General features: G+C 37.9%; 1 protein-coding gene across 1 annotated transcript in view; it reads right to left on the bottom strand.

The window, feature by feature from the left end:
• Window positions 1-3,137: 3,137 nt before the first annotated feature.
• Window positions 3,138-25,394, bottom strand: part of UBL3 (ubiquitin like 3) — a 75,026-nt gene continuing 52,769 nt past the window's right edge. Inside the window, exons 2-5 of the mRNA XM_066258925.1 lie at window positions 23,801-23,909; window positions 19,296-19,382; window positions 6,326-6,403; window positions 3,138-5,996 (exon numbers count right to left, since the gene is read on the bottom strand). Of these exons, the coding sequence (XP_066115022.1) occupies window positions 5,944-5,996; window positions 6,326-6,403; window positions 19,296-19,382; window positions 23,801-23,909 (327 nt within the window). The 3' untranslated portion in view covers window positions 3,138-5,943. The remainder of the gene's footprint in view (window positions 5,997-6,325; window positions 6,404-19,295; window positions 19,383-23,800; window positions 23,910-25,394) is intronic.

Genomic DNA, 25,394 nt, shown 5'->3' with positions numbered 1-25,394 from the left:
GATTGGGTCCCAGGCCCAATCCTAACCCAGTATCACGAAAGGGCTTAGGCTTGGCCCTCTAGGCTGAGATAAAGCCACAATTCCCTGAGCCACATGGGAGTGGGGCAAACAAGAAGATCAGAGCTCATCTGGGAGTGGGGGAAGGAAGGAAGAAGGGAGAAGGGAGAACATGGGAGAAGCAATGGCCAGGGTCTCCCTTAATCAGCTGTGTCATCACAACAATCTAAGCCACAAGTTTCCTCTGCAGGCTCCTAACATTTGCACTGGAATTATTGAGTTCAAATTAATCCAAATACAGTAGTTCTGTTACGCCAGTTACCCTGTGGGATGGTATTATCAGTAAGTCAAGGGCCAATGTGTCTCTCAGCAAGTAAGACCCCCTCCCTCATCCTTATGTTGTCTCAAGCTTTCCTTGGGCAGGTATCGGAGCAGATGCCTGCACACAAGGTAACGTGCAGGTGTCTCCTACCTTCTGTCTCTGTTCTGCATCACGACTCAGCTGCTCCTCACTCGCTTCAGCTCTCAGGGCTGTGAAGCTTCACATAGGTTCTCTCGCCCTGTTGTTTCCACCCTGACCAGACCATCCTCCTCTGAATCATGTATACACAAATTTTTATCTTGGTCAACATATCTCATCTCAAACACTGTCAGAGTTACGTCCTTGTGTTACTATGTCCACCAGTTCTTTGTTTACTGTCTAAGCTCTAGCACCTGCTGTCTATAACCTCTAACTGAAGCCGTTTCAGTGGTGATGACTGAACTGAGGCTGAAGATCTTCCCACTTTTCCTTTGAGAAATCTTTGAACATACCATCACCCACACATCTTCTAACATTTTTTATAAGCTGTATTTGTCTAGTCTGGAGTACACTGTGATGATGCCTAGTACTTAATTTCCAATAGAAAGCTTTTGACAAGTTTGCCAGTCTGTCAAATGACTTCTTGTGAAAATCAGTGTCTAAATATTTGCTATTTTTTTGTATTTTTCTTAAGTGAGAAATGGGGAGGCAGAGAGACAGACTCCTGCACGCACCCGACCGGGACCCACCCAGCATGCCCACCAGGGGGCGATGCTCTGTGTATCTGGGGCATTGTTCTGTTGCAACCGGAGCAATTCTAGCACCTGAGGCAGAGGCCATGGAGCCGTCCTCAGCGCCCAGGCCAACTTTGCTCCAATGGAGCCTTGGCTGTGGGAGGGGAAGAGAGAGAGGAAAAGGAGAGAGGAAAGGGTGGAGAAGCAGATGGGTGCTTCTCCTGTGTGCCCTGGCTGGGAATTAAACCCAGGACTTCAACACACCAGGCCGATGCTCTACTACTGAGCCTGCTGGCCAGGGCCTAAAGACTTATTTAAAAATAATCCTTAGAGGCCTTGGCTGGTTGGTTCAGTGGTAGAGTGTTGGCCTGTTGTGTGGAAGTCCTGGGTTTGATTTCCAGTCAGGAACACAGGAGAAGCACCCATCTGCTTCTCCACCCTTACCCTCCTGCAGCCATGGCTTGAATGAGCCAGTTGGCCACAGGTGATGAGGATGGCTCCATGGCCTTGCCTCAGGAGCTAAAACAGTTCAGTTGCCAAGCAACGGAATGGCCCAGATGGGTAGAACATCAGCCCCAGATGGAGGTTGCCAGATGGATCCCAGCTGGGGCATATGTGGAAATCTGTCTCTCACTTGATTAACCCTTTGAGTAGTGAGTTTTCTTCATGCTTGCTAACCCCCAGGAGTGAGTTTTTTTCAAAAAATAAAATTAGTTCAAGTTTTATTAACTTAAAATCATGGTTTTTTGATAACCAATTTATGGAAACAAGAAGAACATATATTTGCCTTTTCTTAATGTTGCCTTACACATTTTTTCAATAAAAATTTTTTGTACGATCATACTCTGGATGGTCAGGAGGCACAAGGATGTAAGTGAATGTTCATACTAATCAAAGGGTTTAAAAAATAAAAAATAATTCTTAGAACCTTATAAAACAGGTATTCTTATTTTATATATAAACAAAATGAAAGGTCAAAGATTAAATAAATTGTTCAGTTACCCAGCTTGAAACCAGGCCTGACTTCAGAGCCCAACTATTCTCATGGGATTCTGAAATCTGAGGACCAAATGAGTGTCAGTCAAACACTGTTCAAATAATCAGATTAATCATGTTTTTGAGAGACATTGGGGGGGGAGTTCAGCACACAAATGAGAGGAATTCAGGAAAGCAATGCACCCAGTGTGGTGGTGGGGGCCCCCAGTGAGATAAGGAAGGGAGTATGAAGGAGGCCAGGCTGCAGACTGGTAACCATTAAAGGCAGACCCCTGGGAATGGGCTAGACTCTGCACTTCATGATTGTATGGAATGTCTGCACAAATGCAGCTCCAATCCACACCTTGAGGTTCTGGGTCCACTGGTGGTCAGTCACTATTCCCTCCTAGAGTCTGGTCCCTCCTTATGTTATTTAAACAGAGCAAAGTTTCTCTCACTACAAGAAAGACAACTCCTTCACCAAAATAAAGCTCAAGAAAATAATAAAAAGGACAAACGTTTTTGAAATCACTGTCAGAGACCACAAAATAGTAAGTAAAATCTGTTTTCCTATCCTAGTACTGGTTTGAACTTTACCATTTAGAAGTAGACGTTTCTCACTTACTTAATTCTGTGCATGAACTCTTTTAGAAGCCATCCCCCTACCACATCTGTAAGAGAACTTCATACATGGCACAGTCTTCTGAATAAACGGCACCAGGTGGCCAGCAGGGAGAAGCGGAGAGTCACAGCTGGTCACCACTGCCCACGTCCATGAAGCCTGCTCCACCTCTGCCAGGACAGTGTGCCTGGATAACGGCAGTAGCCAGCACTTGTGTTTCTACCATAATTTTAGGTTGTACAGGTTTCTCACAGCCCTCATCTACCCCAATCACTGTTGGGCTAACACGCAACTACATTATGGAAATGTTAGTGGAAAAACTAAAACATGCCTGTGACAATTACCAGTCAGGATGTTCAGTATAAAGGCACACTAAGTTTTGGTTGGTCACTTCTCTTTGTAGAAGAATAAAGGCTGGCACACACAGTACTGATTTTACTGCACAATGAAGGAAAAAAGAGAAACGGTAGAGGTAAAGAATAGGAAAATACACCAAAATTATGAATAGAAGTCATTTAAATAGGGAAGTATTCTACAACGGATGAAGAAAGTTTTAATTTCTTTTCACATTAAACATTGTTTACAACAATCAGCTAACAGAGATTACTGTAACAAAGGTCAAGATACATAAAACTAAGGATAAATGTTTGTTATGAAAAAACCTGTTGAATGTGAATGGGATGTTAGATACTATGTTTTTCATGATAGATAAGATACAACTTATCTTGAAGAGAAAGCAAACAGTTCAAGGAGACATGCTGACGTTTCATGGTGAAGGAAAGCTTAACCTTGCCTAGAACACTTAAAAGTCTAGGGTAATTTAGGTAAAAGTGATGTGTTAGTTACCAAGCATGGGGCAGTCACAGGCCCATGACTCAGGCCTTCTTTACATTATTGACCAACGCAGCTCCTGCATTTTGGTGAGTGAGCTGCCCTTTGCCAGAGGGACTTCAGTAGCAGTCTTGGCTGAGACCAATTGGATTTCAGCCATCAGGCAGCCTAAAGAACTATTTCAAAGGGATAATTGAGTATTTTTATGAATACACTATTAAGGCATTTGAATTTTTGGTTTTAGTATATAATTTTACTATTATTTTGAATTCTCTTTTCATTTTACAACAATATTAAACATTAAGTGACATAATTCTTTCTCTACTAATAAACAAGTTTATCCATTTTGCAAACTCTACAAAGGTCTTCTGAAAGGAAAAATGCGTAACGTAGGAGTGCAGAGAAAAATAAGTTGAAACCAATAAAGAATATTTTTAACCGTTGTAAAAATTCATTCACAATTAGCTGATGGTCTTTAACTATGGAAAAATAGAAAAGTAATTAGAATTAAAATAGGTATTAAAATAATTACCAGTTGTTTGTTTTCCAAAAGAAGAATAGAGCCACAAACAGCATGACTGCCCAGTTAAGGAACTACCAGATTCTTCTTTAGTCAACACTCTCAGAACTCACATTTGAGTTGGTCAACAGAGCATATAAACATTTCACATTTCTTGAATGTAACATTTTAGTGATAAGAGACTACATAGTCTATCCATTGTTTTGACTATGCACAAATTAACCGGTTAAATATCACAGATAGTTGTGAATAACTCCCCAAACCAACAATAGAATATCAATTAAACAAAATTTTAAAGATTAAGAATAAAAATAGAAAATTGTAACATGAATGAGACAGTACTTAAACAATTACTAATTAAGACCTTTAAAATGACCACTGAAACGCACTACTATATTGTTTAATTTAGTTTACAGAAAGAATCTATAAGTGCAGTTTGCAGAAAGAAAATGTTTAGTGCTATTTACATTCATTTTAAAACTCTGCTCTATACAAATTTAATTCTGTCAGTATGAACAATATTTTTGTAGATCTACTGCATATAAAGCCTTTTCCTCAAAGCATTAACAATGAATAAAATAACCTTTAAACAAAGCTGGCCATCTGAAACCCTTTACATTTCATGTTTTTAAGGACTGTGGACACTTAAGTATAGAACATGTCAGCCTACAACGTCATTGTCATTTTGTAAAGGCTAAAGTTATTTATATGGAATATTGTTCTATATACTACACGCCAATCTATAACAAGTTCTATAGTTAGGTACTTTATAAGTCTTTTATTAAATATATTCTACACATATTTGTAATTTCATCCAGGAAAACTTTCTTCCCAGTGAGAAAATATAAAATCTTTTATATTTGTACAGTTTTAGATGAAACTAGCTCATGCTTTTTAGTGCTGTGCAAATTGTTTTTAGCATATCAATTTTAAAATTGTTTTAAAACAAAAGAATTGATTTTAATACAATTGCAAGCACTGATACCAAATGCAAACTACATAAAGAAACAAGTCAGTTATTATGGAGAATAGTTTAATTTTAATAATTCATCTGAACTCTCTAATAAGTAAGTGTGACACTGGACATAATTACAGATGAACAAAAATTATGAAAAAATTCATCTGCTATATTCAAACACATAAAATTGAACAGTAAATGAAGAGTTCTGATATTTCTGCCCAATCATGAAAGTCTATGAGTGATTGGAACCCCTCCCCCCACATTAAGGCTAGGAAACACACCCCCCTTCTGTGCTGTGTGAACAAGCACTGGGTGACCTACACCTGAAGAGTGTGCCTGTTAAGGGAAAACAATCTGCTCACCAGCGCTCCACTGAGTGCTTCAAGCAACAGGCGCCTCTGTTTCTTTATGTGCTGCAGTGAAGACCGTCCCACTGGTTTAGTGTCTGTGCCAGTGCAGTCACTACGGCTGACTTGGGTAGAATTCACCCAATATTTTAGTTTCTTTTCTATTTACTCCCTCTCCAGTTGGCCCAGACATTAACTTCATTATGCTGAGTGTTTTCCAGTGTGGAATTGTACATGAGTATTTCTAGGTACCGTGAACTATGCTATAGAGATCTGCTGATGAAGAAAACAGCGTCAGTCTTTTTAGTGCAAACTGTATTTGGAACACTTGATTTGTTAGTTCTGGTGGTAACATTTTGTGGCAGCAAAACAGCTTCCCCTACAAAAGGTAACTTGTTAACTTTTCCCCCTGGAGAGTGACTGCATTCAAACCCAGTATTCTAAAACTGCTCAACATAAACAAAATCCTAGGAATATAAAATCATAGCAAAAAATGTTCTTGATTCTTTTTACTTTCATGAGTGACAGTGTCCATGTGAGCATTCATGGCTTTGCAGGCGGACTTTCTAAGGGTTTCTGAAGCAACGTTGGGTCTCCTCTGTCCCAGCAGCATGAAAGACAAGGACGACATCACATCACACTTAGCAGACAGTGTTTACAGGATTACACAACAATTACTCTCTCCAGTCTTCTCACGATTCCTCTGACCTAGGAAAAATAAAGAGAAGCCATGTTTATAAAACCACTCCAACTGAAGGTGGGGGAGAAGAGGAGGGGCCGAAGCATAACAACAAGTAGTTTTTTGTAGTTGTTTGGGTTTATTTTAATTTTTTTTCTATATAAGAGAAGATGTAAAAGTTGTAATAAATGCTTTTCATTTTAGTCTGTTTCCAAAATGTCCAGTTATAGGCTTAACAAGTTCTAGTCATAAACTATGAAAACTTCCTTTACCTAAAAATTCTTGTCCAAGAAAAATGGAGTCATTTTTGAACGCTTGTCTCTATGGCTGAGTGAGGTCCTCCCCGTGCCTGGCTTACCTTGAGAGTTTGGCTCTGGCAATGTCTCCCTGGCCACCAAATGCATCACTGTTGTTTTACCAAAAGGAAGTTTTAATGCTGTGTGGAAAGTAGAAAACATCTGTTAAATATACATCAAATTATTGAAATCACTAACCAGAACTGAAACCATTTGAAACATTGATTGCTTTTTGTATGACTTCCTCAACAGATTGAACTGCTTCAATTCAGAAGTTCAGCTGTGGCTATTAGGTTGAGACATAACCATACTGTTTAAGGAAGGGGATAAGAGGAAATCCATAATTGGTTCATACTAGAAATAACTGTTAAAAGAGAAAGGGAATTAAAAATTGTTTTGGGGACAGTGATTTGGTGATCCAGGGACAATAAATGAACCACAAGGAGCAACATTTCATGGACAAGCTATACTGATAATCAAGAGCAAGGCTCTTGGCTTCACATTCAAGATGGTAGTGTAGGAAGATCCTAAGCTCACCTCCTCTAATTGACATTGAAGCTACAGCTACATACAGAACAGCTGTCTCTGAGAATGACCAGAAGTCTAGCAGAGCATATTTTCTGCAAATATGGGTAAAAACAAAAGCCATAAAATGGGTAGGAGGGGCAGAGACTCAGTATAGTCAGGATCCATCCTGCCCTCAACTCCCCCTGTGGTGACCCACGAGTGGGAAGGATATCACAATCATGGAAGTCCCCCTCTGCACAGCAAGGGGTCTGAGCCCCAACCTGGTGGACCTGCATCAGGAAGAGAGCCCCCATAACATCTGGCTTTGAAAAACAGTGGGGCTTATACCTGGGAGAGCTGAAGGGCCGTAGGAAACCAGAACAGAGTCACTAAAGTTAGAAAAATATCTGGTTCATATGCGAAGGTGACACACTGACTAATTTTATCATGTGTGCTGGAGGAAGTGATCTGTTGGAACTTTCTCCATAGTCGGAAGTGCTGGTGGGAACTATTTCCCTCATCCCTCCTTTACTTTCCTTCCACCTAGCTGGTCTAATGCTTGCAGGTGCCATTTCTGAAATTCTCTGTTAACCTTGCTAACAATGTTCATCCCATTCTGTCGTTTTGCTATGGACCCACCCAGCTACCCCCCCCCCAAAGTGGCTCCTGCCCTGCCACACACAGTGGGCAGCCTCCGTCAGCACCCTCACAAAGCAATGGGTCTGCAATGTTGAGGTGGGCCTGGCAGCCGGCCACACTAAAGGCCTGCACCGCATACAAATGCACCTGCAACAGCTGTGGCCAGGCCTCACAGTCGGCTGGGCCAGGGGCCAACCTTTCCTGTCAGATTTTCCTTAGCTACTGTGGCCCAACCACAACCAGTGCCACACTAGTCCATCCAAGGAACACCTCTAGAGCTCCTAGCTCTGGTGACAAAGAAGGATACCACCTCTGGACTCCACAGGACATTTCTCAATAAGGCCACTTTTCCAAGGCCAGGATATGTAGCTGACCTACCTAGTATATAGAAACAAATAGGTAAAATGAGGAGAGAAGAATATGTTCTAGCCTGACCAGGAGGTGGCATAGTGGACAGAGCATTGGACTAGGACACGGAGGACCCAGGTTCAAAATCCCAACATCGTTGGTTTGAGCACGGGCTCATCCGACTTGAGTGGGGGTTCACCAACTTGAGCTAGTGGTCGCTGGCTTGAGTGTGGGATCATAGGCATGATCCCATGGTCGCTGGCTTGAGCCCAAAGGTCGCTGGCTTGAGCCCAAGGTCACTGGCTTGAGCAAAGGGTCACTCGCTCTGCTGTAGCCCCCCGGTCAAGGCACATATGAGAAAGCAATCAATGAACAACTAAGGTGCTACAATGAAGAAATGATGCTTCTCATTTCTCTCCCTTCCTGTCTGTCTGTCCCTATCTGTCCCTCTCTCTCTATCTCTGTCAAAAAAAAAAGTTCTAAAGAAAAAAAAGATAAAACTCCAGAAAAAGAACTAAACAAAACAGAAGTAAGCAGTCTACCATATCAAGAGTTTAAAGTAACAGTCATAATGATGCTCATCAAACTCTGCAGACAAGTGGATAAACTCAGAACTTCAACAGAGAGATACAAATTGTAAAAACGAACTTATCAGAACTGAAGATAATAACCATTGAAATAAAAAATACACTGGAGAGAATCAACAGTAGATCAGATGGTACAGAAGAATGGATCAGCAATCAGAGAGACAGGTAGTGGAAATCACCCAATTGAAAGATCAAGAATGAAAAATGAATGAAAAAGAGTGAAGACAGAAAAAGGGATCCCTGGGACAACATTAAGCATATTAACATTCATACTGTATGGGTCTCAGAAAAAGAAGAAAGAGAAAGGGACAGAAAACCTATTTGAAGAAAAATGGTTAAAAATATCCCAAACCTGGTTAAGAAAATAGTTCCAAACAAGGTGAACCCAAAGAGGCCCACGCCAAGACACATCATAATTAAAATGTCAAAAGTTTAAGAAACACTTAAAAGCACCAAGAGAAAGTCACCTACAAAGGAGCTCCCAAAAGACTGTCAGCTGATTTCTCAACAGAAAACCTTGTAGGCCAGAAGGGAGTGGCAGAATATACTCAATGTGAAGAAACGGAAAAACCTACAACCAAGATTACCCGGCACAGTAATCATTCAGAATTGAAGGACAGATAGAGTTTCTCAGACAAGCAAAAGCTAAAGGAGTTCATCACCACTAAACCAGTATTACAAGAAATGTTAAAAGGGCCCTGACCAGTGGTGGTGCACTGGAATGAGTGTTGACCCAGGATGCTGAGGTCTGAGGCCCAAAACCTCGAGGTCAATGCCTTGAGCATGGGCTCATTTAACTTGAACACAGGCTCACCAAACTTGAAGGGTCACTGGAATGAGTGTGGGATCATTGAAATGATCCCATGGTCACTGGCTTGAGCAAGGGGTCACTGGTTCTGTTGGAGTGCCCCAGTCAAGGCACATATGAGAAGCAATCAATGAACAACTAAAGTGCCACAACCAGAAGTTAATGCTTCTCATCTCTCTTCTTTCCTGTCCCAGTCTCTCTCTCCCTCCCCCTCGCAAAAAACAAAGACACAGGATGGCTGAATGGATATAAAAAAGATATACACACATGCTGCCTATAAGATACTCATTTCAGATCTAAAGACATACAGACTGAAGGTGGATGGAAAAAAATATCCCATGCAAACAAAAATGAAAAGAAAGCCGGGTAGCTTTACTTAGACCAAATAATTTTTAAAATAATAACTGTAACAAAATACAAGGCTATGGCATATTAATAAAGAAGTCAATCCAACTAAAGGATATAACACTTTTAAACATCTAAGCACCTAACATAGGGACACCAAAATACATACAGCAAATATTAACAGACACAAAGGGAGTGATTGACAGTAATACAATAATAATAGGGGACTGAAACACCCCAGTTTCATCAATGGATAGATTATCCAAACAAAATCAACAAGAAAACATTGGCCTTAAGTGACACACGAGACTAGACCGGCACAATAGATATGTACAGAACATTTAATCCACAAATAGTATAATACTGAGTAAACATGAACATTCTCCAGAATAAATCACGTTTGCCCACAAAACAAGTCAATAAATTTAAAAAGACTGAAATATCAAGCATCCTTCTGACCATAATGATATAAAACCAGAAATTAATTTTAAAAAGAAAATGGGAAAGAACAGATGCAGAGGCCAACAACATGCTACCAAAAACCAATGGCTCAATGAAGAAATCAAAGAGAAAATCAAAAAATATCTTTAGACCAATGAAAATGGAAACATTACAAAAGCTATGGGATGCAGCAAAAGCCATTCTAAGGAGGAAGTTTATAGCAATCTGGGCCTACCTCAAGAAACTGAAAAATCTCACTCTAATCTTATATATAAAGATGTAGAAAAAACAAAGCCCAAAGTTAGTAGAAGGAAGAAAGTAATAAAGACCAGAAGTAAATGAAATTGAAGTTGGAGACCTCATGTTTTCTGATTTCAAACTAAACTACAAAGTTAAAGTAATCTAAACTGTATGGTACTAGCACAAGAAACAGACATAGGTCACTGGAACAAAATAAAGGGCACAGAAATAAACCCACACTTATATAACCAATTAAATTTATAATAAAGGAGGCAAGAATCTACAATGAGGAAAAGTCTTCAATGAATGGTGCTGGGAAAACTAGACAGCAATATTAAAAAAAATTAAACTGTACCACTTTGTTCCACCATATACAGAAAAATGCAAAATGGATTAAAGATTTTATTTAAGACCAGAAACCATAAAATTCCAGGAAGAAAACACAAGCAGTAAAATCTTTGACATTGGTCTTGGAAATATATTTTTGGATGTGTCCCTTTAGGCAAAAGCAGCAGCAGCAACAACAGAAATAAATAAATGGGACTATATTAAACAAAAAGCTTTTCTTTTTAAATTATCCTTTTTTTTTAGATTTAATTTATTCATTTTAGAGACAGTAGAGAGAGAGAGAGAGAGAGAGAGAGAGAGAAGGAGGGAGGGAGGAACAGGAAGCATCAACTCTCATATGTGCCTTGACCAGGCAAGCCCGGAGTTTTGAACCAGTGACCTCAGCATTCCAGGTCGATGCTTTACCCACTGCGCCACCACAGGTCAGGCTAAACAAAAAGCTTTTGCACAGCAAAAGAAATCATTAACAAAACAAAAACACAACCTTCTGAATGGGAGAAGATATTTGCAAATGATAGATCTGTTAAGGGTTAATATCCAAAATATATTTTTTAAAAAACCATAAAACTCAGCATCAAAAACCCCAAAGTAATCCAATTAAAAATTGGGCAGAAAACCTGAATAGACACTTTTCCAAAGAAGACATACAGATTGGAAACAGACACATGAAAAGATGATCAACCTTGCTAATCATCAGGGAAATGCATGTAAAAACCACAATGAGATACCACTTCACACCTGTCAGAATGGCTGTCAACAAAAAGACAAGAAACAAGTGTCGACAAGGATTTGGAGAAACAGAACCTTCGTGCACTGTTGGTGGGACATTAACTTGGTGCAGTCACTATGGAAAACAGCATGGAGGTTCCAAAAATTAAAAATAAAACTACCATACAATTTTGCAATTTCAATTCTGGGCACTTATCTGAAGAAAATAAAAACACTAATTTGAAAAGACATACGCAGCCCTACGTCCACTGCAGCATCAGTTACAATAGACATGATATGGAAGCAACCTAGGTGTTCACCCGTAGATGAATGGATAAAGATGTGATGCATCATAAAATGGAATATTACTTGGCCATAGAAAAGAAGGAAATCTTGCCATCTGTAACAACATGGATGAACCTAGAGCAGTGGTTCTCAACTTTTCTAATGCAGTGACCCCGCAATATAGTTACTCATGTTGTGGTGACCCCAAACCAAAAAATAATTTTGGTGGCTACTTCATAACTGTAATTTTGCTACAGTTATGATCCGGAATGTAAATACCTGATATGCATTATGTATTTTCCGATGGCTTTAGGTGACCCCGCCGGGGTCGGGGTCGCAACCCACAGGTTGAGAACCGCTGACCTAAAGGGTATTGTGTTCAGTCAGAGTAAGATAAATACCATATTATTTCACTTATATGTGGAGTCTAAAAAACTAAACAAATGAACAAACAAAACAAAACAGACTCATAGATACAGAGTTCAAACTGATAGTTGCTGGGGGGGGGGTGTTAGGTGATAGGGAAATGGGCAAAAAGGTGAAGGGGATTAAGAGGTACAAACTTACAGTTATAAGGCATAGGAAATACAGTCAGCAATAACTGTATGGTATTAAACGGTTTACTAGACTTCTCATGATCACTTTGTAAGATATATAAATGTCAAATAACTATACTGTACACCTGAAACTAATATAATATAGTATATCAACTACACTTTAATTTTAAAAAGCCTTATATCCCAGAATAAAGCATTTTTTTTTATTTTTAAAGGCTATTTTTTCTAGATACAGAAAGTTTATAATAAGAGACATTTGTTTCTAAATCTAATTATGTTAGTCACCTAATAAAGTTACTGCACCAAAATGGCAATTATAAAGTAGAAATAGAAGAAATGACAAACTTAATTTTAAATATTTGATAGTAACCTTGCATTCTTCAATTAAAAATAAGTTTCTTTAAAAGGTTACTTGAGGCCCTGGTCGGTTGGCTCAGCGGCAAGAGCGTCAGCCTGGTGTGCGGGGGACCCGGGTTCGATTCCTGGCCAGGGCACACAGGAGAAGTGCCCATTTGCTTCTCCACCCCCCCCCCCTTCCTCTCTGTCTCTCTCTTCCCCTCCCGTAGCCAAGGCTCCATTGGAGCAAAGATGGCCCGGGCGCTGGGGATGGCTCCTTGGCCGCTGCCCCGGGCGCTGGGGTGGCTCTGGTCGGCGGAGCGACGCCCTGGAGGGGCAGAGCATCGCCCCCTGGTGGGCAGAGCATCGCCCCTGGTGGGCATGCTGGGTGGATCCCGGTCGGGCGCATGCGGGAGTCTGTCTGACTGTCTCTCCCCGTTTCCAGCTTCAGAAAAAATACAAAAAAAAAAAAAAAAAAAAAAAAAAAGGTTACTTGAAAAGAATCATTGTGTTGGCATTATTAATAACCACTATTCTCTTATCAAATCTAAAAGGTTTTTCTCATTCAAAAAAATAAAATATTGGCCCTGGCCGATTGGCTCAGTGGTAGAGCATGAGCCCAGCATATGCAAGTCCCAGGTTCGATTCCTGACCAGGTTAGGGTGGCTAACTCTTTTGTGGACTGGCATGATAATTCCTGGTGGACCAGTGGCTGAAAAACACTGCTCTAGATCTATTTCCATTGTTGGAAACTTTTGTGTTCTGAGAGCTCAAACCACTTGCTTCTCACTAATTGCAAACTGCAGGCAGGCTGACGACCATCACTTAGCTAGTACGACCCTCCTGCACTTGCCTTTTCAATCCTGCTCTGGTGGATGATGGCCAACATGTGGATTAAAACAGAGCCCTGATTATCTTCAATACTGTTAATACTTCATATAACCACAGTGAATTTCCATATTATTTAAAAGTAGCCAGCCATTTTTTGGTCTATTTTCTTAACTTCTGAAGTTCAAGTGAAGCATGATGGCCCATGAATATACATGATAATGGAAAAAGAGGAGGACCTTTTTAGATAATCTCCCAGACCTGATTTAACATTAAAATGCAAAGAAGGTTTCATATTATTAAAAATTTCACTAAATGTATTGGGAAAGCCTGACTGAATCTATATAAAATGTACCCACGCCTAGCTGTGCATCACTGTCATACTAACTGTTGACTAGTAACTCAAATCTGAGTTGAAAATCACACCTCAGCTAGTCACCAACTGTGAAAGGAAAGTGAGTTATCGATCCCCCCTTGCTAAACTGCAGTTTGCTCCACATTAATTTTATCACCTGCTCCTTAACAGTTCTACTGCTTACATGACACCATCCAACGACAGTGTTTAAGTTCGGGGCCTGCCACAAAGAAAGCACCTCGCAAATGTTCCCATGGTCATCATTAATATCAATGTTGTGAGACAGCAAGGACAAGTCAGAGAACTGAGACGGCAATTTAGAGAACTGCTGGACAGGCCTGGAGAGCTGCTGAGTGGCTGGCCATTTGCAGCTAAAATTTGAATTGAAGAGGACTATGATTTTTCTTCTCCATTTGAATTTTAACTAGAAATAGTAGCTACCGATGCTAACAGCATCAAAGAAGCTGGAGGAAGGCAGCACAGGATCTGACTGACATGCTTTCTCTTTCCGTCACTATGACACTCCTTTCTACTGAGACAGTGCACAATATCCAGAGTTTCTAACCTTCACATAAACATCACTCAGGATTCAGCTCAGGAGAAGACTGGGGATGGGAGGAGGGGAGCATGCAGAAACCAAGTGGCTCCCATGCTCACTGGCTCAGCCAGGTTTTGGGAAACCCTGACCTGGGATATCTGCACATCAAATCTGGCGCTGACCTGCTTTATCCTCCAATTAGTAAGGTTGTCATCACACCTTTTCTTTAGTACACTGAAATTCTACGTAACTGAGATAAAAATAGAGGGTTTGGGCTATGTTTTAAGAAAATCGATAACCAAAAAGTTTAAACCTGAAACTTACTGAACCACAAAATCTCAAGAGTAGCAGAGAATGCCTAGGTGTCCTGGTTAACATCCACATAATGATTGTCCCCCCCCCCCCCCCCGGCTGTCTCTCCCCACTTCGTATTCACCCACTGCTTGAACATCACCAATAGCAAGGATCTCACTCTTTCCCACAGAGGTCCATTCTTTCTTCTGGCAGCTCGACCTGCTCAAAGACTCTTTCTAGTATTGAATAGACATTCATTTACCTTTGACTTCTAGCTGTTGGTCCTATATCTAATTCACAGGGTTACAGAGCAAGTCACAAACCTAGCCTTCCCCGCACTAGTCATTCAAATATTTGAAGATAGTTGCTATGACACTGTGTGTTGTCTCCTTCATTATCCACATTCAAGAACAAAGGAAGACTAAAGAGAAAAATTGCTACCAAAACCAAATAGTTGAGTATTACTCAACCTTTATCAAACACCCACATATAATAATCAACGTGAAAGGTCTAGGTTTGCTCCTATGCTATCTGCCTAAATCACTAAAGCCAGAGATAGTTTGTTTTTGAAAAGACTAAAAGCACCACAGAATGACAGTAATAATAAAAAATAAATCTGCTAATTATTCCAAAAGAATTTCCCTCAAAGAAACTGACAAAGATTTAGACTTTAATGAGAATGAATCAATAGGTTGATTCTAACAAATTCCATAATCTTCAATATGAAGTTGGAACTGTAGGGCCACAACAGAAAGATAAAGAATTCAGTTGATGGGAAATGCTCACCCAAATCAACACTCAAAGGGAAATGGAGTCTCAAGATTTATTCATGTCAACAGATTAAATTCACTCAACATTTATCCATCAACAGAACAAGAGCTTACATGACACAGACACTCAAAAAAAAAAAAAAAAAAAAAAAAGACTCAATCTATAAAAAACCCCGAATAGCCAAAGCAATCCTAAAGAAAAAGAATGAAGCTGGGGGCATTATAATACCTGACTTCAAACTATATTATAGGGCCACGACAATCAAAACAGCATGGTATTGGCAGAAAAATAGACACTCAGACCAATGGAACAGAATAGAAAGTCCAGAAATAAAACCACATATATATAGTCAAATAATTTTTGATAAAGGGGCCAACAACACACAATGGAGAAAAGAAAGCCTCTTCAATAAATGGTGCTGGGAAAACTGGAAAGCCACATGCAAAAGAATGAAACTGGACTACAGTTTGTCCCCCTGTACAAAAATTAACTCAAAATGGATCAAAGATCTAAACATAAGACCTGAAACAATTAAGTACATAGAAGAAGACATAGGTACTCAACTCATGGACCTGGGTTTTAAAGAGCATTTTATGAATTTGACTCCAATGGCAAGAGAAGTGAAGGCAAAAATTAATGAATGGGACTACATCAGACTAAGAAGTTTTTGCTCAGCAAGAGAAACTGATAACAAAATAAACAGAAATCCAACTAAATGGGAAATGATATTTTCAAACAACAGCTCAGATAAGGGCCTAATATCCAAAATATACAAAGAACTCATAAAACTCAACAACAAACAAACAATCCAATAAAAAAATGGGAAGAGGATATGAACAGACACTTCTCCCAGGAAGAAATACAAATGGCCAACAGATATATGAAAAGATGCTCATCTTCTTTAGCTATTAGAGAAATGCAAATCAAAACTGCAATGAGATACCACCTCACACCTGTTCGATTAGCTATTATTAGCAAGACAGGTAAGAGCAAATGTTGGAGAGGCTGTGGAGAAAAAGGAACCCTCATACACTGTTGGTGGGAATGTAAAGTAGTACAACCATTATGGAAGAAAGTATGGTGGTTCCTCAAAAAACTGAAAATAGAACTACCTTATGACCCAGCAATCCCTCTACTGGGTATATACCCCCAAAACTCAGAAACATTGATACAATATTGTTTTCAACAGTGGCTGCACCAGCCTGCATTCCCACCAGCAGTGCAGGAGGGTTCCCTTTTCTCCACACCCTTGCCAGCACTTGTTATGTGTTGTTTTGTTAATGAGAGCCATTCTGACAGGTGTGAAGTGGTATCTCATTGTGGTTTTAATTTGCATTTCTCTAATAATTAGTGATATTGAACATTTTTTCATATGCCCATTGGCCATCTGTATGTCCTCTTTGGAGAAGTGTCTATTCAGTTCTTTTGACCAATTTGTGATTGGATTGTTTACTTTCCTGGTGTTGAGTTTTACAAGTTCTTTATAGATTTTGGTTATTAACCCCTTATCAGACATGTTGGCGAATATGTTCTCCCATTGTGTGGGTTGTCTTTTTATTTTGTTCATGTTGTCTTTTGCTGTGTTACAGCCAATCAGACAAGAAGAAGAAATAAAAGGCATCCAAATTGGAAAAGAAGTACAACTTTCATTATTTGCTGATGACTTAATATTGTACATAGAAAATCCTAAAGTCTCAGTCAAAAAACTACTGGATCTGATAAATGAATTCAGCAAGGTGGCAGGATATAAAATCAATGGCATTTATATACACCAACAATGAACTGTCTGAAAGAGAAATTAAGAAAACAATCCCCTTCACTATTGCAGCCAAAAAAATAAAGTACCTAGGAGTAAATTTAACCAAGGAGGTTAAAGACTTATACTGGGAAAATTACAAAACATTAATAAAAGAAGATACAAACAAGTGGAAGCATATACTGTGTTCATGGATAGAAAGAATAAGTATCATTAAAATGTCTACACCAAAGCAATCTATAAATTCAATGCAATTCCTATTAAATACCAATGTCATACTTCAAAGATATAGAACAAATATTACAAAAATTTACATGGAACCAAGAAAGAACACAAATAGCCTCAGCAATCTTGAAAAAGAAGAATAAAGTGTGTGGTATCACACTTCTTGATATCAAGTTATAGTACAAGGCCATTGTACTCAAAACAGCCTGGTACTGTCATAAGAACAGGCATATAGATCAATGGAACAGAACAGAGAACCCAGAAATAAACCCACACCTTTATGGCCAATTGATATTTGACAAAGGAGGTAAGATCATACAATGGAGTAAAGACAGTCTCTTTAACAAACGATGCTGGGAAAATTGGACAAATACGTGCAAAAAAAAAAAAAATGAAACTAGACCACCAACTTACACCATTCACAAAAATGAACTCAAAATGGATAAAAGACTTGAATATAAGTTGTGAAACTATGATCATCTTGGAAGAAAACATAGGCAGTAAGCTCTCTGACATCTCTTGCAGCAATATATTTGCTGATTTAACTCCACGGGCAAGTGAAATAAAGGACAGGATGAACAAATGAAACTACATCAAACTAAAAAGCTTTTGCACAGCAAAATCATCAGAATACTCTTGAAATACATGTACTAAAAGCAAAACAAACCCTGCTGATGGTAGAAAATATACCCATAAGGGGGCACTGTTGAGCTACATTTCTCCAATCACATGTAAAAACCAGTAATAGCTATCAAGCACTGTTCTAAATGCTTTGAGTGTATAAACTAATCTAATTCTCTCAACATAGGAGATAGGCATGATGGCTATTCCATTTTAATATGAGGAAACTGGGACACTAGCAGTGAAGTCACTTGCCCAAGGTTACAAGGGTACAACTTGGACAGTCTGGCTCTAACATCTGCTCTTTTAGTCACTACGTGGTAGTCTCCCTAATGTTACTAATTCTTGCATGAATGGCCACTACATCAGTTAAACCGAAAACATTCCTTCATCATTATATTTGAAAACCAACTATTATAAACTTTTCCTAGTTTGTGTGTCAGGCTTTAACTTTAAATATTACATCTATATTATATAAGGTCTACCGGAAAGTTCTGTCTGTTTTTGGAATAAAACAAAATACAAACTTTTCTTACTGTCAATAAACTTAATTAAATAATATAATTGCCATTATTAATGATTTCTTGCCAGCATGAGGGCAATTTGTATATCCCATTTTTGAAAAATGTTTTATCTTTTGATGCGAAAAATTGAACCAGTGCTTGTTTGATATCTTCTTCATTTTTGAATTTTTTGCCCTTCAAAAAATTTTGTAAGGACAAAAACAAGTGATAGTCGGAGGGTGCTAAGTCCGGGGAATATGGTGGACGCGACAGACATGCTTCTGTAGCATTTCTTCCTTGTTGAAATTCGTAAAAATTACAGTGGCGTAAATGAACTTTATCAGTAGCCATGGGTACACTTTGGCTTCACACATAAGACTAACGTGAATCAACTTTGTTTTAGTTAATTTGCTACGTCAGTATGTATACATTAAGTGATAAAAATAGGCACACATGTGCCAAATAAACATGTGCTTACGTGTGGAAACTTGTTGTGATAGAAACGGACAGAACTTTCCGGTAGATCTTATATTATCCAGCTCTGGCCGTATTATAAGCTCAATTAGTGAAAGCATTCTCCAGCTATGCAAAGGTTGCAGATTTGATCGCCAGTCAGAGCACATATAGGCACAGATCAATGTTTCTGTCACGCTCTTTCTTCCATACTCTGTCTAAAAATCAATAAACTTAAATTTTTAATAAAAATTTTAAATTACATTCAGAAGTAAATAAAATCACATTTATAAAATAGGTATGGACCTCTACCTATAATGGGATAGAGTTTATTTCACAAGGCAGTAAACACCATAATGCTAAAGTTAAATTTAACAGAATGTAAAATGTGAAAAAGTAGACATAAAAAAAAGTGAAAATTCATATTGACTTTGAAATTTTAATTTTTAGTAAAATCAGACATTAGCATTAAACAAACAAATGGATGATGCTGCCATGAGACAGACATTAAATCCCATTACAAAGGTGACTAACTATACCTCCTAATGTGACATTGCCATGTAGAAATCGTCCTTGATAAATAAGTCGCAGAATATTTGGGCTGCTGACTTGCTCTTCTTCCCAGTCTGAAAAGAAATAATGAAATGTTAGAAGTATTTCGACACAAAATTAAGGTATTACTGTATTGTTCTAACTTCTAATCCAAATCAGACAGAATACATCAAAGAAGACACTGGAGCTTCCACTTAAGTAAAACAGGTGCTACCCACACAATCACTACAGCCTTGTTTCTTGCTAGTTCTTCTCAAACAGCAAGAGCTGCAGAAAGACTAGTTTTTGTTTTTGAAGAACACTAATATGTGCTAAAATAGAGCTCTGAAGTTTAAAAATTAAAACGAACTGAAAATCTAATCCTAGGTAAAGATAAATGTCACTTGCAAATTATTTTCAATTAACAGAATATTATAATCTTCTAAGATTTGTACCTTTAAAAAATATACTTGAGGCTAGAAACAATAGATTTAACAAAGAGTTTTTAAGGAATTAATATACTGATATACAGAATAGCATAAAAAAATACCTCAATAAAACCAGAGGAAAAAATTTAAAAAGAAAGACAAGTACCATATGATTTCATTCATATGTAGAATGTAATGAACAAAAGTAACAAAAAGGGAACAAATTCATAGATACAAAGACCAGACTGATGGGATTGGGTTGGGGACTGCATGAAAAAGGTGAAGAGATTAAGCAAAGGAAAAAAAACCTTATAGACACAGACAAAAACATGGGGACAGCAAGAGGGAAAGGGGTGGAGGAAGGTGGAGAAGGGTAGAGGGGGATAATGGTGAAGCAGGGAGACTTGACTTGGGGTGGTGAATACACAATTTTAATTTGCAGATGATGTATTATAGCAATGTGCACCTGAAACCTGTATAATTAACCAATGTCACCCCAATAAATTCAGTAAAATACTTTAAAAAAACAATAAAACAACTGTGTTTACTTTTGGACAATGGTGACTTTATTACTTCATTGTCTTTTTAAGCTATTTGGTAAACATTAACAGAAGACACTTCAATTGATTTTACCAAAGATACTCAAAAGAAGCCTGAAAAACAAAAACCATAAACATATTAGAAGGTACTATGGAAGCTAGGAATGTGTATAAAGAAAATCAAAACACAAACTTCTGGTCAGGATGAGTAATAGAACAGTTTATTTTAGCGTGTAACTTATGAAACACTACTCTGTTAAAATAATGGTTTAGAGACAGTGGTACATGATTTTCACAAGCTTTGAATATAACAATTTAAGCTGTGATTTTGATAGAAATTTGAGAATTCCACAGTTAGCGTTCTCAACAATTCTAATATGATGTGTTTGTTTCCTATAGAGGCTCCTATTATCAGGAGACAACTGTCAACACAGAAACTAACTTAAAATATCCCGAAGAGGAAGTAATAGAAGAGAAAGGGGGTAAGTAGTACCCTTTCCTTTTGCCTCTGTGTGTGTGTGTTCAAATGATGAATATGAATTTCATAAAACTAGTGACTCAGCACAACAAAAGCGGGTAGTGGGGAAATGAATCTGTCATTTCTACCCCCTCTCCCTCCCCCTCTCCCAGGCCCCTCCTGCCTTTTCTCCGGTCTCTCTACCTCCCCCTGGCAGGCTGCCTGCATTCCTTCTATGCCAGTGCACCCAGATCCCTCTTCTTCTAGAAGAAAGGTCAAATAAGCCTCAAACACTTTTGTATGGATTATTCTGAAGCCATCACACCCAAAATTATTGTTTAACAGACTATTTCTGATCAAGACAAAAGTGCTTCATAGACAGATATAAAGACAAATGACAGTAACTGTCTAATGCCCAGAAAAAATAGTCTAAACATGTTGAAAGTAACTTTTGAGCTGCCACATATTTCATTATCTTATGCAGTGTCCTGATTTCCACATACGCACTGGTTTAACATGCCAGCTCCCCTTCCCTCTCAGAGGATCTGAAATTTAGAGACCCGTAGAAGGACAGTGCTTCGAGGAGGAATCTCAGCTGCCAGTTTGTGTACTTAGTCAATTACATTTTGGAGCTCTGACCCAGTAACAGCTACATGTGTCACTATTCCACCTACTAACAATATTCCCCTAAACTGAGTACAATTATACCAAGAAAATCCAATTCCTTCCAGATATATACTGCTCACCAAAATTAGGGGATATTTCAAAATGAACATGAAGCAATAAAATATCCCTTAATTTTTGTAAGCAGTATATATGGTACAAAGTATTTTCTTCAACTGACTTTTACTGCACTTTTGTTATTAGCAACACTAAGTATTTACATTTGCTGGCCTTTGGTGCATTATGTGATACAATATAAAATGAAACTTTCAACTTAAATATTTCATATAAAATAAAAATTATTTATTTTTATTCCTTGCACTGTCTAAAATTGCTGAGTATAACTGGCAAATTGAAGAAAGGCTGGGTTCAAACACATTTGTTAGTACTGTCGGATTGATACACTCAATTTCCAATGCTGGTAGATGGTTCATTTATTTGGGAAACTATGGCAAAGGACTGCACTTGAGTCTTACCTTTGTTTATGGTTGGTCGGGATAGTCTAGGAGTTAAAACTAATTTAGTATCCAAAGCAAACAGTTATGAAGGTAAAAGTATTTCTTTTACCTCAAGTTATAATGTTGCCTAAATAAAATAAACTTTTGAAAGGAATTACCCATTTTTTCTTGGGTACCCTTTTCTACAATATGTGTAAATGTCAGAAGCTATCTTTAACCTTCTTGCCTCCAAAAATCACAAAAGTAAAATGACATCATACTTAGTAAAACATCACTATTAGCCAGGTATTTTAAAATGCTTTTCATACTGACAGCTATCTCTCCTGCCTGGCCATGAAGACATTCCAATATTCCAAGAGTCCCAAGTTTAGCCCATTTTAGCTGTTTTGAAATTCCTTCTCGGCTGTAACCTTTAGCTTCTGTAGCTCCCAGATTTGGGACTAACATTGACTTTCCCCCTGGTTACCAACAGGAAGAAAGGTCTAGTTATTTGAAAGTATTTGTCTAAATCAGTGTTTCTTAAATTCAGATCTATGAATCTACAAAGGCATGTTCTTAGAGGGTGAAAGTCCTCTTAAAGAATTTTAAAACTGTGTTTCATTTTAATGATAATCTGGAAGAGATTATCTAGATAATCTGAATAATCACTTTATAACCAAGTACAGCTTTGGGATTTTAACGCCCATGCATGTGCTTAAGTTTATGACTGAACTGGCACCAAGCAGGACTTCATTGTCAAGAGGTGAACAAGAAAAGAAGAGGTTGACTTACCACATAAAACGATTCACATTCTCACTGAGTGAAGGCTGAATGACAATTTGGTGCCCTGTGTGAATGAAGGTTTTGTGGCGACTGGCTCCTCATACAGCAAGCCAGAGCACACGTGTGTCAACTCAACAGCACCATATTCATGGTGCAGGCCATAGGTTGGTTTCAGTCAAAACACATCATCGGGCACACTGTTGTTAATTTGAACATTATTTTTTTTAGAGTTAATTTTGCATTTTCCTTGTGAATCTGTTTTATGGTTGTATGAGTTTTAATAAGGATAAAGCATTTTAACTCGGTTGACGGTTCTATCTTTAAAAATAAACGCTGTGATAAAATCATTTAAGTCAGCACTTTCCTCTAAAAGAGTTGCATATAATATTTGAGTTGAGACACAGTGATGTAATTGATTTGTTTTGTATATATTGCATTGTTTGTTTAAACAAGTCTTCTCCTTAAAGGTCCAAATTGCTTTGGTTAGCAAAATTAAGTGAAATCAGCTGAAACAGTCATATCACTATGGTACATGCCATAAAAGGGTCAAGAAGTTGTGGAAAAAGTTCAAAGGAAGAACAGTAAGTTAAAAAGTCACTTTAGAATGACAAAACAAGTCTTACTGCACAGAAAAAAACCCAGAAAGATGGAACACACATCCCCCCAAATTTTAGTGTCACAGGTACTGAAAAAATGCAAAGTACAAATGGACTTTCTACCTTCGTGACCTTTTAGTAGGTCAGAGAACACATGAAGTGACATAAATTAGAAATTAACTTTGTGTCAAACTCAATTATAAGTAGGCCATATATAGAATAAACCAACGCAAATATATTGTAATTTGATAAAGGTAGTTTTTCTTTTCCTTCACTTTGTGCCTTGGTATAAACAGGTTTACTAAAATGAAAGTGTATGTATGTCAGCTGTATTGTGTTTTACTTTTAAAAAATAATTGTCATTTACAAAGATAATTGTCACTTACAGGTCTAAGTCAAAAGCAGGGATTTGGCACAGTGGCTTCTCTACATTTTGCAGGGAGGTAGCAAAGAGGAAAAAAGGGAAGGTTCCTTTAACTTTGAGCCTTGTACCCTCAATTGATTGTTTTTTTTATAGCTTATATGTTTAAAACTTCCCTAAAACGTTTGTGAAACAAAGTAAGGCATAGAGAATTAATGTTATTCATTCTCAAGAGAAAACCCCACTCACCCATTGGCCAGTTGTCATACACGTGCTTTGCGATGTCAGAAGCAGAATCATTAGGAGAAAACAGGAACTCTTTCGTCTTTCCGCTTACCAAGATGAGGCGCAAATTGATCTGAAAGAAAACATGATGCTCTCAATATAAACCTTGAAATTTCTTAAGTAAAAAATGACTTTGTTTTTTCATTTCAATCACATTCTAAATTATTACTAATACCATTTTCTCATTTTTATTTACCAATTTTATTTAAAAAAAAACCTTTTTAGGGGATGAGAATTTAATATATATTTTATTTCTGATATTTAATATATATGATGGGGAGCAGACATATTTGTCATAATAAATGAACAAAGGAAAACCAAAATTCATTATGCCTTTAAATTTAACTACTCCAGGCCCTGGCGGGGTGGTTCAGTGGATAAAGCATCCACCTGGTGCAACAGAGAACATAGGTTCGACCGTAGTCCGGTCATGTATATAACTAAATGAAATTAAGTGAAATAACAAGTTGATGCTTTTCTCTCTATCTCAGGTCAATGGAAATAATTTAAAAAAAATTTTTTTTAACTATAATAATGTTCAGAATTGGACTTTTACATGGTTATCACTATTACTATAGAATGCATATTTCCCATTGAAAAATGTTATTTTCCACTGAAAAGCAAATAATTTCACTAAATGAAAAAAATTTAGTCACTAATCATTTTGGAAAAAATAAAGAGAAAACAATAAGTTACATACAACTTTTTATTCTAAATAATTATTCAAACCTAGACAAATTAACCAGCAACTATAATTTTAAAGAACTTTATTATGGTTAATAGTAAAGTCAACGATAGCAGTTACTTTAATCCCAAATTTATGATCATACATTTTCTTGGGGGGGGGGAGGAGCTATGCACGACAAAGAACACAAATTCTCAGTGAACCTAAGGTAGATAATAGAATTAAAAAATTTGAGACCCACTAGATTTACATTTCTCACTAAATATATATTTGCTCATATGCCATTCTTAACAAGTTTTCCAAAATGTTCCCTTTCTAATTTTTATCTTTATCATTGATTAACTTGATATTATTATATTTTAGACCACAACATCCATACATTTCCCTGTAAGTTACAGTTTTCTATACTTCTGGGCCTCTGTTAAAAGAGGGAAGTTGGGTCTGGTCAGAGCTGAGCCCTCAGACTGGCCCAGCTTCTTTATATATAAATACAGAGAATATCACTGTACCAGTGTAATTGTGTCAGGTCCCAGGTTACCCAAGCTCTCATCTTCAGTAACCAGTTTTTCTCATAAAAACAAACATGCAAACAAAAACACTCCCAGAAAATCTGTCAGATGGCAAAGCCTCCCGTGAATAAACTGGTGCCCGAGGCAGCACCATTAAAACAGCAAGGCAAGGATCTACTATCTACCCCACCACCATGGCCAGGGCCACTCCCGGTGCCTTACCACGAACTATCAGTTATAAAATATCTCATCTAGAAAAATCCTATACACAAACAATTCTACATTTAATAGGGTACACCTGGGTTACATATCAGATGGAGTAGAACTGGATTCTATATCAGAAAATGTATTCTAACTGTATTGT

This window comes from Saccopteryx bilineata, chromosome 2 (assembly GCF_036850765.1).
Source record: "Saccopteryx bilineata isolate mSacBil1 chromosome 2, mSacBil1_pri_phased_curated, whole genome shotgun sequence".
Taxonomy (NCBI): domain Eukaryota; kingdom Metazoa; phylum Chordata; class Mammalia; order Chiroptera; family Emballonuridae; genus Saccopteryx; species Saccopteryx bilineata.
The sequence above is the reverse complement of the archived record's forward strand: the minus strand, read 5'-3'. Positions and strand labels throughout refer to the sequence as shown.